This window comes from Phascolarctos cinereus, unplaced genomic scaffold (genome assembly GCF_003287225.1).
Source record: "Phascolarctos cinereus isolate Bilbo 61053 unplaced genomic scaffold, phaCin_HiC Scaffold_1;HRSCAF=81, whole genome shotgun sequence".
NCBI classification, from domain to species: domain Eukaryota; kingdom Metazoa; phylum Chordata; class Mammalia; order Diprotodontia; family Phascolarctidae; genus Phascolarctos; species Phascolarctos cinereus.
This window is the reverse complement of record NW_027555514.1, coordinates 145,329,948-145,346,960: the sequence shown is the minus strand read 5'-3', so window position 1 is coordinate 145,346,960 and position 17,013 is coordinate 145,329,948. Positions and strand designations below refer to the sequence as shown.

At 37.2% G+C, this 17,013-nt stretch overlaps 1 protein-coding gene across 4 annotated transcripts in view; it reads right to left on the bottom strand.

The window, feature by feature from the left end:
- Positions 1-277: 277 nt before the first annotated feature.
- Positions 278-17,013, bottom strand: part of SLC26A5 (solute carrier family 26 member 5) — a 47,448-nt gene continuing 30,712 nt past the window's right edge. For 2 of the 4 annotated variants that reach the window (XM_020984534.2, XM_020984539.2), the window contains 6 exons: positions 12,294-12,363; positions 7,704-7,796; positions 6,353-6,460; positions 5,238-5,453; positions 3,675-3,729; positions 278-3,167 (listed from right to left, as the gene is read on the bottom strand). In XM_020984534.2, the coding sequence (XP_020840193.1) occupies positions 2,983-3,167; positions 3,675-3,729; positions 5,238-5,453; positions 6,353-6,460; positions 7,704-7,796; positions 12,294-12,363 (727 nt within the window). In that variant the 3' untranslated portion in view covers positions 278-2,982. The remainder of the gene's footprint in view (positions 3,168-3,674; positions 3,730-5,237; positions 5,454-6,352; positions 6,461-7,703; positions 7,797-12,293; positions 12,364-17,013) is intronic. The other 2 variants (XM_020984538.2, XM_020984540.2) reach the window with 1 other exon arrangement.

The window sequence follows — 17,013 nt, the reverse complement described above, 5'->3', positions numbered from 1 at the left end:
ATTACCTTTAAAGGGGCAGATAACACACACACACCCACACACACACACACACACACACACACACACACACACACACACACACACACACACACACCCACCCCACCCTTACTTGGGCAGACATTTTATCCCATCCCCACATAGGGGCACACAGAAGTAGATACAAACCCCTTACCCCCAATCCCCACACAAAGGCACACAACCCAGCCCTCCCCCACAACACACAGAGACACAGCCCACCTCCACCCCGTTCCCTCCCTCCCCCCCATTCCAGGGGCCAGATTTAATTTATTGCCTTATTTTGGTCTTCCTACCCTACCTGTTCTTAGACACACATACCTGAGGAGACAATATACTCCCCACACCAAAAATGTCAGTTATTACACAGAAACAGACACTTTTCCTCATTTCTATAGAGGCAGCTATATGAATAAGGAGGTATACGGAATATGGTATTTAGAATAAAGCCTGCAGGAATAAGCAGCATATAGGAGCACCTAGAGAGGAATCATATTCATCCTTGTGTACTTGAGCTCTGAGAAGCAACATCGATGGTATGGAGAGCATTAAACTGATATGAAGATGTGTTCCACCATGGACTAGGCTGTGTGGTGAGCACATCATTTGAATAGCTGACATTTATGTGGCACTTTACCATTTGCAGAGTGTTTTGCCTATGCTATCTCATTTTATCCAAACAACGACTTAGTAAAGGAAGTGCTACAGTTCTTACACGCTTTTTTTTCAGTTGAGGAAACAATTTCAAGAGATCTTAAGTGACTTGCCCACGATCACAGCTAGTGTCAGAGCTGCAGTTTGAGCCCACCTAGATCGTATTTCCAAGCTGAATGCCATTTCCATGATACTAGTGCTTCAACAAACCTCTTGGGTTCAGTTTCCTTATCCCTAACGTGGGGACAATACCCTACCTACCTCATCGAGTTAGAAAGAAAACACTTTGTAAATTGTAAAGCACAATGTAAATGTGAATTGCTAATTACTGATAGTAACACTCCCACTTGCAATACTCTAGAGGTAGCCTCTGCCTGGTACTGAGAATTCCCTGACCCCTTTGCTGAAAATCAAACATGTATTCATACACTGACATCATACTCATACTTCTGTATAGATCAGCAATGGTAACTTCACTTGGAGTAGGACTTGGGCAGGCTGTATTGAACCACTACTCTTTTTCACAGGTCTATCCTTACTACAAGAATCCTCCAGATCATAACAAAAGATTACAATGGCAGGAGAGAGGCCCCAGACCCATTAATAAATTGCTTGGAACAGAAATTGGGTAATATTAACCTAAAAATCATCTATGACTTTCTAAATCTGACGGCAGAATGATATGAAGTATGGAAAGCCATAGAAGTAGTAACTTGAATGTCTTGGGGTATCAAAGCAATAAAGAAAATAAAGCCCCTCTATAGTAAAATCCCTAAATCCTACTTGTAAAAATAGGTAATTTTAATACATCCCATTTGCTGTAAAAATAAGTAATTTTAATACATCTCACTATCCTGCATAAATGTTTTACCCAAAAGGGACCTTGATTTTTGAGTGTTAACAGATTCGAAGAAACAAAAATAACTGATTTTAGTAAAATACATTCCCCTCCCTTCACACAGGACGTTCTCCAACAGTTTTTATATACATGTCAAAATTCTGTTAAAAACAAAGAATAGAAATAATATGATACAGAAATAAAAAATGCAGAAAAGGTTAAAATATTGTAAGATAGAGAATTAGTTAACCAATCAACAAATATTTAGCACCTATAATGTGCAAGGTACTGCTTTAAGACCTTTTTTGGTGCTGAAGCATATGTGGTCCAAACCACATTATATCTGTTTAAAATCCTTATTAAGTTCTGTTTAAATCACTGATACTGAAAAAGATGACAGACCTTTTAGAAAACAGTTTCTAGAATAAACAAATTTTGTAACTACATGCTCTTTCAGAAGGCAGTCTGTATCAGAAAGCAGATGTGTGTATGATGGTTATTAAGGAGAGGACAACATAGAGACCAAGGGAAAGTTGATTAGGGCATGTGGAAGTAGCAATAGCAAAGTGACTGAGAAATATTTTGATTTGAAATAAGGGAAGAAGATTTAAGATTTCATTCAGATCAGCAATGTCACATTGCTATGTACTAATCTGGAGAAGAAGGCAAGGTAGGAACCAAAGGACAGACATCTCTTCCTCTGGCATTTCTTATTAGGCTGGCTGAGAAAGGAAGACACCAGGGAATTAGAAAAGGAAAACTCACTGTTGCCAGGAAATGTGCTTCTTTTGCTTGAAGGCCTTTTACCTGATTAGATGCCAACAAGCAAGCAGGTCTCATCACAGTAATAAGTGCAACAGTAAGAGCTTTTGACGTCAAAGTGACCTGAAGTAGCCTAGCTACATCAGAAAGGGATTTCTGCTTTGAGTATAAAGATTCAGGACAAGTTGAAAGAAGTGTTTAAACCTGAGGACTAAACCAGGGTTAAATTAACCTGTGACTGATTACCTACATTGCTGAGAAAGGTACCAAATTGTACCTACCTACTTCACTCTTTAATATTTATACTTTATTGTGTTCTACTTTTGTTTAAAAAAAAGTACTGGAATAGAAAAGTGTACTTTTCTCTACCCTTCAGTCATGTCTATTAAAGGCTATCTGATCAGATTGAGAAATCAACCAACACACCTCCACTCACCTGGCAGGGGCTCATCCTCATTAGAAAGGAACATTGTATATACTAACTGTATACAGAAGTAGATGTAAATTCTATGCACAAAGCAGAAGAGGTTGAATAATTTTTTCGAGAAATAATTGGACAGAAAAAATACAAGTGACACATCTTGAGATGCTTCATTCACCCTCCAAATCAAGCAGTTCTCAACTAATAGAATTTACCTACGAAAGTGAAAATCCTTAATGTCTGCTGTTCAAAACGTCTACCTAGTTTTACAGGAGGCTGTTTAATGCCTTTTCTATGTCTCCGGGTCAGTGATCGGCTCCGAGTCCTCCTCTGGAGGTGGGGCTAAGGCTTCTTGCTGTGCAAGGGCTTCTCGAACTTTAGCGCCTAAAACAGCATCATGAATGCTGTGGAATAGTAGCTCCTTTACACAAGGATTCTCAAAAAACCTGTTTCGGGTGAGGTCATTTACAACTTGGGCTGTAAGGGAAGAATAAATGAATTCATCCTTTAGGTTTCACATTTAAGCATAATTTCTAAATATGTGTGTATATGAAAAACAATGTAAATATATAAATATATATCTCTATATATGATCTAAATGATGTAAAACAGGTAATCTATTAATGGGCAAAAGATTTCTAGTCTACTGAATAGAAAAATAAAATTATTACTGTAATAGACACATGAATCCATTTTATATTTATGACCATCTTCAAATAACTCCTAAAGCTTTACCAGCCCAGAACAAAGATGAATTAGTCCATATTTTTCACAACCTAGCTTTCAGAAGGTTTCTACACACAAGTAAATAGTTGAGTTTAAACTTCTGAGTGATTAATTTTCAAACCTGGTTTTAAGGGTGGTTTTTGGTAAATTACTTGTTATTAAAAACTTTAAAAGGCTAGGAAAGTTTTCAAAACACATTTATGAAACAAAGGAACCAAAAATATGCTAAAATTTCTCCCCAGATTTTTGTCTACTTACCACTGCATGCAGCTAAATATACATAAATACCAACATCTCCATATTCTTTTAGGATCTGTAATAGGAGAAAAGGGAGGTCAGTGGTGTTAGCTGCTACAAAGAGGTTGGAGGCTAAGGACTGAGAAATAATTATTAGATACATCATATAAGACATCATTGGCAACTTTGGAGAAAGCAGTTTCATTTGAGTGTTGAAGTTGATCAGAATCCAGATTGCAAGTGGAACAGGGGAGACAATGAGAAGGGGATCAAGCATTTATATAGTACAGATGTTCTCAAAATTATTTGGTCTACTACTCCCTTTTACAAAAAATTGCACAGTGCCCCCCTGGAAATCTACTTTCTTTAATCCTTTAATGTTTTTTGAAATTTGAATAATTTTTAAAAAATATAAAATACTTTTAAAAAATGACATCTTAAATTTAATAATTTATTGTAAAAATTTGTGAGTTTTTGCTGCATTGAAATTTTGATGATGCAATATTGCTTCATGTAATCATATAGTATTGTATTGTAAACAAGTCATTATACACACATATTCCTACCTCTACATGCTGGACTTCCCGATAATGAGCAACAGGCTCAACTGCCAACACTAGCTTGTTAAGACCTGTTGGCAGACTTTTAACACTGATCAGTTGTAACTTGCATTTTGTGTGTTTATTTGAAAAATAATGTAAACAGTACGACTTTAACTCTGTTACACAAAGATGAAACACAAACGGTTTTTCAAAATTTTCTTCTCTCCTTTCCTTCACCCCCTTATTTTTATTTAATGCCCACCAACTGCACCCGAGGCTACTACCATCCCTTGATCATTCCAGCGTCCCCCAAGGGGCTGTATCGCCCACTTTGGGAACCTATGATTAGTGCCTGCTATCTGCCAGGCACAATGCTAAGTGCTTTCCAAATATTACCTTATCTGATCCTCAGATCAACAACCTTGTAAGGTAGGTGCTTTTATTATTCCTATTTTACAAGTGAGAAAACTGAGGCAAATAGAAGCTAAATGACTTGAGCCCAGGTCTTCCAGACTCCAGGCCCAGTGATCTATCCACAGCTCTACCTCAATGGCTCAGGGGCTGTGAAGGGAGGTGAAAAGAGAGGAAGTAGAGAAAGAATAGACAACTTTTTCTAGAAGTTTGGCAGAGAGAGGGAGGAGAATAGAGGACAATGGCTTCAGGGCATAATAGGGTCAAGTGAGGACTTTTAAGGATAGGAGAAGGGATATAAGATAATTATACAGAATTGTGACTTCTGGTACTTAAGATGTACAAATTCCTTCACTTGTCTATTTGTCCCCAATAAATATATCTTTGATGAGATGCATTTTTATATCATTACTACATTTTTTTTTTTTGGCTTTTATATACACTTGCTATGGGAGGTAGGGAGAGGAGAAAACTAAATGATTTAGCATGGGTTATCATTATATGTCCTACAGTCAAAAGATATAGAATATTAACAAAAAGGAGCAAACATTTGAAAACTCAGTGATTTATCTGGTGATAAAAACAAATATAGCTGTGTTGTTGAGAAGGGGGAGGGAGCAGAGATACTCACCCCTGATACAGTTTTTACTCCAACTGAATCAATAAAATTGACTTGTGAGAAATCCAAAATCATAGTGTGAACGTTTGGCCCTGGGGGCAAAAATCTTTCCAGTTCTTCTGGAAATGTTTTTTGGACCAGTGAATCAATTGTCATCGGTTTTGCATTTTCCTCTATCTGTTCTTCTTGTTTTGCATCTTCTTCCCCACCTGCTTCAGCATCCTCATCCTAGAATTAGAACAGACCTGAGTTCTACTACAATACTTCCATTTTGTTAACATACATGACTTAAAATTTTGATTCTGGGTATGAATCCTTATTACTAGATTCCTTTTGCTGGAACAACAATTCCTAACCTTGTTATATAAAGAATGCAACTCATTAACACTTGATTTTTATTCCTTGTCATTCACATCTGTTCTTCCCTCCCAAGATGGTATTTTTTTAGATAATATTTGCTCGCTATTTGTTGAATTAATTAATTAATTAATAACTTAGGAGAATAAAGATGAATAATTATAGATAATGAAGGCCTAAATGGATGACGAGCCCAGTGGGCCTTTCCTTTCTCCAACTGAGTAAACTTAGAACAAGAGATGAATGCTTAAAATGACTGGGGCGCTTTGCTTTAAAAAGGAATAACTCTTCCACAGTTTAGTGATAACACCTCAAAAATAGTCTGAATATAAAAATTATTAAGCACCTTATACATGCAGAACATTGTGCTAGTCAGTGGGTCAGATGAGGTCCCTGCCTTCACAGAGCTTAGAGTATAGTTATAGATGCACAAATACCTATAACGTAAAATCATACCTAAGTGCATCAGAAGAGAGCAAGCCACATGGTGTGTGAATTCCTAGGTGGAGGAAGGTCCTCAGACAATACCTCCTGGAAAGGTGATGCCTGAATCACACCTTAATGGATGGATAGGAATTTAAAGAGCATGCTGGTGTAAAAAGCTGATCTCACTCCTTGTTTATTAACTACCTTTACCAAATATCTTCATTATAAAACAACATCAATTCTTTCTCATTGTCCCTTTTTTAGAAGCAGTATGTTGTGCAGTTTAATAAACTGAAGAGACATGTCAGACCAAGAGGGTAGAGAATAATTTACTGACTACTCACAACTTTAACAACCGAAGATTGGGGTTTGCCTTTGGTCCCTAATTCCTTGGCATGCTTCTTCAGGACTTTTCTCCTTGCTGCCATTATGAGTGCTGGGTTAACTCCCGTCTTTAAGGAAACACAACATTAAATGTATATGCAAATCTGTTTCCTGGCTACCAAAGGCCCACCCAGATTTACCATTCTAACCTTCCTCAAAAGGAACTTGATTTAAATTGTTTTTGTTCAGGCATTTCAGTCAGTCACATCTGACTCTTCATGATCCCTTTCGGGGTTTTCTTGGCAAAGATACTGGAATAATTTGCCATTTCCTTCTCCAACTCATTTTACAGATGAGGAGACTGAGGCAAATAGAGTTAAGGGACTTGCTCACAGTCACAGAGCTAGTAAGCATCTAAGGCTGGATTTGAACTCAGGTCTTCCTGACTCCTGGTCTGTACAACTTTCCTTCAGAGATGATCTTGATAATGAGGAGAAGACTGATTGTCCTTCAGATGCATTTAAAGAGCTATAAAACAGATGATTAGCATGTGTTGCCCACTGTCTCACTATGTAGCATTAGTGTATAATGAATGACTACCATTACTTCTATGGGAGGTGAAAGCATGATTTAGTGGAGGTGGGGGTAGGGGACAAGGTAAAAGGAAGCAGCTAGGTGGCTCAGTGGATAGAGTGCTGGACCTGAAGTCAGGAGACCTAAGTTCAAATCTGGACTCAGATACTAGCTGTGTGACCCTGGGCAAGTCACTGAACTTCTGTTTGCCTTAATCCACTGGAGAAGGACATGGCAAACCACCCCAGTATCTTTGCAAAGAAAACACCATGGACATTACTGGACTGCTATGATCCACAGGGTCATGAAAAGTCGGACCCAGATGAACAACTGAGTACCACAAAGGTAAAAAGGCACCTTATTCTATATATATGGAAGCCCTCCAGATTTGTGGATTTGTACTTTTTACTCTCAATCTGACAGCTGTGGCCTGATTCCCAACCTGAACCCTGGGCATGCCACTCTTTTGAAATCATTTGGTACAAGGCATAAAACCAGAGATTAATAACTAATAGAGATTTTCCTCCTGATACAATCATAGGAATTAAAATAGCATTGGAGAGAAAGCTTTGGAGAAAAACTTTGGCAGCTGTCTGACATATTTCTATTGGGTACACATTCCTTTTGTGCATAAGTTTTTATTATCTGTACAGGATTTCTTTATATGAGGAGAATCTCTAGAATGTATCCCCTCTAAGCATGTGCATACTGGGCAATACTGTATAAAGTTTTAATATAAGCAAAAGGAGAAAACTCTATTTCAAGAGCAAGAACTTTGAAAAAGATTCTTTTACTCACCTTTCTGCTTAGTGCATTACTATATAAGTCACTATTGGCATAATAAATTGGGGCATTTATTTGGAATATTTTTATCCCAGCATGCTCTCTCACCTGAGGAATAAGATATTATATTTAAAGATACTCATTTCAGAATTAATAATGACAGTTTCTCCCTCTCCCAACTCTACCCAGAACAGTTAACTGTCTTGGTATTATGTTAATCATTATTCTGTTAAGTTCAAACTCTCCCCCTGCTCAATTCATATTTGAGAGAAATTAATACTGAGAAAAACAAAAAGCTTAAGAATGGTTCAAAGGGTTGATTTTCCCCATATCTTTTTATTTTGTTCTTTCTCTCAAAAATATAATTGAAGATTTGAATGTGGTAGAAAGAAAGAAGAGTAGAAGAGGAGGAAGTTCTCTGAAAATTGATTCTAAGCAAAGGGAAAGGAGAATCAGATGAACTGAGAAAACTGGCTTGATTCAAAATAGGTAGGAAGGAGAAGAATAGGAAAGGAGGACCTTGAATACACTATATCAGTTACTGCCATTATATTACATATATAAAATATATATTTTTTCTTTATATATACACATGCAATAATATTGTTCTAAGAACAATAACACTTCCCTAAAGAAATATAAGTTTATCTATCTTGTGTTTTCAAACCTTTTTAAGACCATAGGACCTTTCTGATTTGCTTTTCCTGTCTCAAAATCCCAAATCGTGGTATAATATAATCTGCATAAAGGTGATGGGGCAGACACATAAAACCATTCAATGTTATCATATTAGGTTTATGGAGCCCCTATAGATGCCTCATTGCATCTCGGGACACAATTTAGAAGCTAGGAATAAGAACTAATAATTCTTGGGCCTTTTCTATATTATAGGGATATAATAAACATTATAAAAGACCGATGCTATTCTCTAATACCTGATTTTTTTTTCTGAGGTTTTCTTCAAAGAAACTCCAAGAACTTTACTGTATGTCAGCCACAAAACATTATTTTAAAGAACATATTGCAAGGGACTTTGGGATCTTCAGAAGAAAAGGGATTTTCAAATTCAAGGAAATTTGAAGCTATCATTATTAACTATTAAAATGGAAGAGGAAAAGAATAGTTTCATAGCCTAAGAGTGTTATAAATTATTACACATTCTACAAAATAATATTATAGCAATACTCTGAAGTCAAAAGAACAAAGACACACAAATCCACACCAGTTTCCCACCCATTCTCAGGATGTTGTGAATATTCATTAACACCTACTTGTTACATTTTGAAGGAGCAGAAATTGAGGTATAGACAAGTTAGAGATGGAAAGGGAAGTTCCAAGTTCCTCACTTTGACCTATAGACCTATAGACCATCCCTTGTCCAAAATGGTAGTAATGTTCAGCCAATAAAATCACTGGACTAAGAGTCTTTAAAGTAAAAACTTGTAACATTTTTCATTGAACAAATAACATCTGAAAGCAAGTGCATGTACATACTTTAAAAAATACCCGTTCTAAAGGACATCAGCCACACATTCCTCCTACAGATGTACATCAAATAATCATCAATGACCTTTAGGGCACAATCAATAGGATGTTTCCAGATATCTATCAACATAGTACCGTTCGGTTGAATTCTTTAATAATTTCCTCAATTCATTTTTAGCTACCCGCATCAGCAAACATGGTAATAAATCAACATTTAGTACCTAGATACACATAGCACCATGCCAGGAAACTTGAATCGTCTTAGAAAGATTTTGAAGGTCACCTAGCAGGATAAGGTATCAGACACTGAGGTCCTTTCTAATACTAAACTGGAAAGCATTCAAACTCTACTGCAGACTGTGCAACTCCGATGGGCTGGCCATGTTTGAATGCCAAAGGTATGCTTGCCTAAAAGACTATTTTAGAGAGCTCATACAAGGCAAGCGCTCACATGGTGGTCAGAAAAAGCTACACAAGGACACTCTCAAGGTGTCTCTTAGGAACTGTGGAACTGAATGCGTGACATGGGAGACATGGCCCAGGACTGGCTGGCATGGCGTGCCCTCATCAGAGAAGGTGCTATGCTCTATGAGCAAAGCAAAATTGAAGTAGCTCAAAAGAAATGCAAGATGTGCAAATTTAGAGAATCCACCCCACATGTTCACATGGACTATTTATGCCAGACCTGTGGCAGAGCCTTCCAAGCTCATATTGGCCTGATCAGCCACAGCTGGACACACTGTAACTTGATTCTAACACAACGATGTCATTTTGGTCCTCTTCGAGAACAAAGGACAACAACCAACCGACATTACTATGGTAAAACTTGGCCAGAAAACAGTGGGTGATATAAAATAATAATAATAATAATAAAAAATAAAATAATAACAGTAGTAAAAGCTAATGTTTATATAGTGCTTACTTTGTGGCTGGCACAGTGCTAAGAACTTAAAAAGAAAAGGCAAGTTTGGTAGTGATGTAATCTGTTATTTTGGACACAAAGAAAACACGTAAGAAAATAGGGAAGTGGCCAGCATCAAGTCTCTTAAAAATAAAATTTGAAAGTATGAAACAGGAATTAAAAATATATGGAAAGTGAAAAAATCTTAAATATAACTTTTGTGAACAATCCAATACATTAAAAATATTGTATATTTCAATTAAGTAGGGTTTATCTTCCCTAGAACACAAGACTGGCATACATAAAGAGGAAGAATTATTTAATTTAGTATGGAGATAAAAATATTAAGAATTTTATATTTATTATAATAGAAGCTGAGAAAATTGATGCAATTCAACATATTTTCAAAATGAAACCATGTAGGGTTTTTTCCTTAATACTGATAAGGCATATACATGTAAAAACAGTCAGCCAAATTTAATGAAGAAACAAGAGCAAGGTAAGGATTTTTCATCTTCTTTCCTATTTAATGTACTAAGTATGGCTAATTGTGGCCACATGATTCATCATCTAGTTGGCCAAATTACTGGTGATGAGCCTTTTTATACTTAGCTAGGGTGGTCCTCAGGAAACAGACACAGTCTGTTGCTCGCATAGTACTCAAAGCTTGGTAGAACCTGCCAAAATTTGTTTTCCTCTTGTAACTCAGGGTCACTTCAATGCAACCAAGTGGAGGAGAACTTTTATGTAGGCTATACTAACCTAAAGTAATATTAGAAATGTTGGCCATAGCTACAAAGGAAGAAATAAAAGGTATGAAATTAGAGCTAAACATTATATGTATAGGTTGTGTGTATAAATGCAGATACAAATATGTAAACCCATGTATATATACACATGTATGTGTATATATGTGTGTGTGTGAGTATATGTGTGTGTGTGTGTACATGCATACATGATACTGTTGTTCAATCAACTGTGGTCCTGTTTGGTGTTTTCTTGGCAAAAAGATATTGGAGTGGTTTGCCATTTCCTTCTTTAGCTCATTTAACAGATGAAGAAACTGAGGCAAATAGGGTTAAGTGACTTGTCCAGGGTCACACATGTAGTGTATGAAGCCACATTTGAACTTAGGTCTTCCTACCTTCAGACCCAGCACTCTATCCACTGTACCACCTACCTGCTTATATATGTGATATATGTGTGTCTGTGTGTTACCTGCTGATGACATATTTATAGATTTAGAAAATCTAAGGAAATTAACTTCAAATTTACTAGAGGTAATGATTTCAGCAAAGCTGCAGAATATACATTCACAAAACCTGACTACATTTCTATATGTTGTTAGATCGCTGTACGAATAGTTAAGGATAACTTGATAGCACGGTGGACCACACTGATAAAAGGACACCACAGTTTACATTTCCAAATCATGTGGGGAGATGTAACTCTGGCAATTAAAGAAATGAAAATGTGAAAAAAGACTTTAAGGTATTACTACACATCTACAAAATTAACAGAACTAAGTAAAAATAATAAAATTCAGTATTGGCAGTGCTATGGATAGGGACTATGTAGACTTCATAGCATAATGAAAAGACTTTTGTACTTGGTGGGCTAGGTATAAATTCTGTTTTTTATAGCTTACCAGCTTACTAGTGGGGTGTGTGTGTGTGTGTGTGTGTGTGTGTGTGTCTGTCTGTCTGTCTGTGTATTATGTATGAGTCACAACTTGTCTGCACCTCAATTTTCTTGTCCATAACATGGGGAAAATAATAACTGCACAGTTTAGTTTATTTGCTTTATAAGTTTGCCTTGGGAAATGTGCTCTGTAAATCTTAAAATTTAAATACATTGTTATAAATCTATTATTAATCATTTAAAATATTATCTTTCACTCAAGTCCTAATCTGATGCCTCACTGTGGTTTGGAAGTGATATCTTGGGTTCCTTAAAGTTTAGCAGAGTAAAAGTTCCGACAGGTCTTTTTAGGCAATTAAGGCTTTGAGTCCAAGCTTTGCAATGCATAGTATATCTGTCCTCTGTAGGACCAGCTTCACTCAGTTTATAGGGTCTTATCACCATAAGGTTGGCCACCAGGTGATGAATTGTATTTTGGCCAAGTCAACTCAAAAGGACCATCCATGAAGACTTAGAGGAGTTGTGATCTACAACCAGCGTAGGGTGCACTGAAGTAAATGTTTAGAAGAAGCTCCTACCTCTTCATATGCATCTATATCAATATATACATCCGTGTTGGGAAGCTGACCAAGAACTGTATAGGTTGGACTAGAAAAAAGAAAAAGCATATTATGGCATCATCACAATGAAGCAAAGAAAACAGTTTTTATATATATGGATCACCGTCACCAGCAATATCTAATAATTACACAGTTTTTTTTCTTCCTTTTTTGGGTCTAAAGCTGGGATTTCATTGGTTTAGGGAATATTCACTATATGGGAAATCCCTTTACCGATGCAGATCTGTAACTCTTTAGTAAATTATAATTTTAGAGTTGAAATGACTTGCCCAGGGCCACACAACAAGTGTGTGTCAGAGGGAGGACCCAAATCCAGGTCACCCAGACTCAAGATCTCTATCTGCTACACCAAGCTCTGCCTAATCTTTTCATAGAATATTCAAAACACAACGCATTTTCTAGCTCACTAATACATAGGTTCTTACAATCTCCCCAAGAATGGGAATGTCTCCTTCAAAGATAGGAGAAATATGAGGCAGAGAGAAGTGCACAATCACATGGAGGTCAGTTCTGGCCAGGGCATAACTCCAGTTCTCCTAACTCCCTAGTCTATGTTTTTTGTCTTAGGTTAGGTTTTCAAACCTGTAAACTTGTCTTTAAAAAAAATTGATGACTGTGTTTTAATATAATTGTTTTCCTTTGTAATCCCACATATTTTATTTGATGTCGTTAAAGCCATTATTCAGGGATTCATAGACTTCACCATAGTACTAAATGAGTCCATAACATAAAAAAAGAGTAAGGCCCTTGTTCTGTCTTTCTGCTCTACTGCTTAGATGGAGGACAAGGAATCCTATTTGCAGAGGAAGGACCTCTCTCTCATTTTAGTCTCAGTTTCTCTCTAATTCATCCTATACATTGACACTGAATTAACCTTGAAAAAACACATTTGTGATACTTCTTTGCTAAAAACCAAAACCAAAATCCAACCTCTAATGGCTACTTACATGCTTGCTGCCAAGGAGAAACTCCAAACTCAGCATAACCTGGTTTCACCTAAGCCATACAAGCTTTTTTCCCCACTATTGCTCAATAGGAACACTCCCCTCCTCTGGTTACACCAGTTTTACTGTCCTGTGAACACCTCCATTCATTCTTCATTCCAAGTTTTTTCTCATGCTATTCTCCCTACTTTGAATCATTTCTCATCTTCTCTCCATCTAGCCAAAATCTTACCTATACTGCAAGGTCTAGTTATGCCTCCCTCCAAACAAAGTTCCGTAGGAAAAAAAACCCACAAAAAACATCAGTCAAGAATATGGAGAAAGTTCTCCTTAAAAATCTTATTAAAATTTGTTTAAATGTATTTAAAAATTTATAACCTGGTGTTTTTAGATTTTGAAACTCCCATCCCTTGTCATAAATTATTCTATCTCTAAGGTGAATGCTAAAGAACTGTTTGATAAAAAATATTAATTGAAATACAAAAAATTAGGATCTGGCTTAAAGAAGCAAAAGGATAAAAAATGTCAAGAGAAAGGGATATTACTCCCCTTCAGAATTCCCTTCCATTTCTGCCAAATCATATGGATTTAAAAGGATAGGGTTTTTCTCATTTCCATGATAGGGAGAAACAGTATAAAGAATCCTAAGTGCAGCTGGCTGAGTCACAAAGTCTCTAGTAATAGATCTGGAAAGAGAAGTGAAAACTTGTAGTAGAAGGTAGACAAGTGAGGAGGTGCTGAAACTTAATAACATTTGCTACTTCCTCTTCTTTTTCTCATCCCAGAGGCAGCTGGATAGATAGAGCCCTGGACCGGAAATCAGTAAGACTCGACTCTCCCAACTGTTAGCTCCAGTGCTGACTTTTTACTTTAGAACCAGCCCTGAGTCATCAATTGATGCAAGGGCATCTTTAGTTGGATTCTCTTTAAAGAGAATCATCCTTTTAAAAGATTTTAAACACACATTTTAAACTGAATTTACTGTCTTTGCACCCAAACCAGCTCCTCTTCCTAACTGTGCTTCCAGTCATGTAACTAAGCCAAGTCCTGTAGATTCTAGCTTTATACCATCTCTCATAAAATATTCCTTCTCTCTTCTGATGCTGCTACCCTCACTGTGTAGGCTCTTTACCACCTCACACCTAGAAAGTAGTCCAGCAACAGCTTTCTGGTTGGTTTCCCTGGCTTGAATCTCTCCCCATTCCAGTCCATCCTCAGCCGACAAATTGATCTCTTTAAATCACAGGTTTGACCATGTAATCCCTAGACTCCATTCAATAAACTTCAGGGATTCACTATCACCTCCAGAATCAAATGAAAAATCCTTTGGCATTCAAAATCCTGCATAATCTGGTCCTTTCCTACCTTTCCCTATTTTCCCGCTCCATACCCCGCTTCCCATACTCTGCAATCCAGTAACACTGCCCTCATACTTGTGTACAGATGCGCGCACATGCGTGCACACACACACACACACACATACACACACACACACACACACAAAGTATGATACAAGGCATAGAATGATATAGGTTAAGGTGTAATCCAGAAAAGTGCTATAAGAAAATACGAAGGGAAAAATAACACTTTCAGGAGTGAAAGGATATGGAGTGAGGTTGAGGAAAAGCTTCATGAAGAAGGTTCAACCATAGCTGGGCTTTGAAGAAAGAAATGGATTTCAAAAAGAAATGGATATGTGGAGGCAATGACTTCCAGACATGGGACACACTTTGAGTGAATGCCAAGAGACAGACAAGTGTAGGCTGAGTTCAGAGGAAAGCTAGTGGTACAGCTTAGATGAAACATAGACTCATTGAAGAGGTGTAGTATAAAATGATGGAGGAGTAGGTTGTTACCAGACTGTTAGGGAGACAAATGCTCAGTTGATACCTTTGTCTTTTATCCCACAGGCCATAGAGAGCCATTGAAAGTGTCTGAGCAGGGTCATATAATCAGGATTGTGTACTGGGAAAATTATTTTATATTACATTGTTATTCCATTGTGTTTATGTTTTGTCTTCCCAAGGAGATTATATGCTCCTGAAAGTCAGGAATGGTTACTATGCTTTTTTGATATCCTACTCAACATGAAGAACACAGTATAGAAATATTTCTTGAGAAGTAAAATGGAACTGTAGATATACTGTGGAATGACTTTTGATCCTGAGTTAAAGGGTTCAGGCATGACATGGTCTCTGTTCTCATGGAACTTTCAACTGAGTAGGTGATTATTATGAATTCACTTGAAATCACTCAGTGATTCAACTAAACCAGTACTTCACACATGATACAAGGCAGAATATAATCGAAGCAAAGAAGGCATCCAGATAAATAATTCCTAGTTTATTTGAGGAGAGAGGAAGGGAGGGAGGAAGGGAAATAGGAAGAGAGGAAGAGGGAGAGAGAGAGACAGGGAGAGGGGAAGGGGGAGTGGAAAAGGGAGAGAGAGAAAGGGAGGAAGAGAGATCACTTTCAGTTGAATGAATGAATTTATTAGTGAATTTATTATGGATAATGAGTGGGTTAATCCATGTATCACTATGAAGATATAGCTATAAATGACTGAACTTCAGAGAGAAAGACTATTGCCAAGAAGTACAAATTAAAGGAGAAGGCAGAAAGTTTGTGGATGTGGGAAACAAAGACCTGGAAATACTGGGTAAGATCATCTATTTTTACTTCATGAGTATTGGGAATTAGAATTATCAAAGCAAATGGTAAGAATTAGTGTCCAAGTTAAGACTGAATCAGTAAATTCTAGGGCTACAACTAGCTTGCTAATGATGACAACTATTTTTTTTCTTAACTAGGTTCTTTTGGTACAAAGGAACAGAAGGAAACTGAAGATAGATTGGCAGGGGTGGGAACCCATGGCCTCGAGGCCACATGTGGCCCTCTAGGTCCTCAAGTGTGGCACTGACTGAAACCAAACTTCACAGAACAAATCCCCTTAATAAAAAGATTTGTAAAACTTGTTCTGTAAAACATGGACTTAGTCATAAGGCTGCACTCAAGGACCTAGGAGGCCACATGTGGCCTTGAGGCCACAGGTTCTCCTCCCTTGATAGTGTATCCTGAAAAATGAGATCATCTTTTTCTAAAAATTATTATTCTTTTGTTTTGTTTTGGGCATTCCAAACTTTGACTTCACTACTTGTATTTTCTATGTGGATGACTTGCAATCTGTATCTTGAAAACTGATCTCTCTTTCAATGCCAATTTCCTGTTCCAACTGCCTGCCGGACCACTGCCCTTATTAGAAACTTGAATTTAACATGTTCAAATGAATCTTATCATCTTCTCCCTAAATATGTTCTTCCTCCTGTCATCTCTACTTCTATCAATGACCTATCATTCTCTTCATAACATAGGCTGGTGTTTTTACCACAGAATCATCTTTGACTTCTCTCTTTAATCCAACAAATTCTGTCCCACCATGTCTCAAATTCATCCTATTGTTGGCATTCTCATCATTGCTGCCCTACTTAAATACATTATTTATATTCACTGCAAAAGCCTAGTAAGTGAAGAGGTAAGCATATTTTCCAAACCAAACATTGGGACACATGGTCTAACAAAGGTTTTTAGCAAAGCTTCATTAAATATATGCTTTCTTTTCTTGAAGTTGCTAATGTCTACTGAGGTGCAGTGCCTAAAGAACTGGGATTGGAGTCAGAGACCTGAGTTCAAACACAGCCTCAGAGACTCACTACTGTGTGATCCTGGGCAAGTCA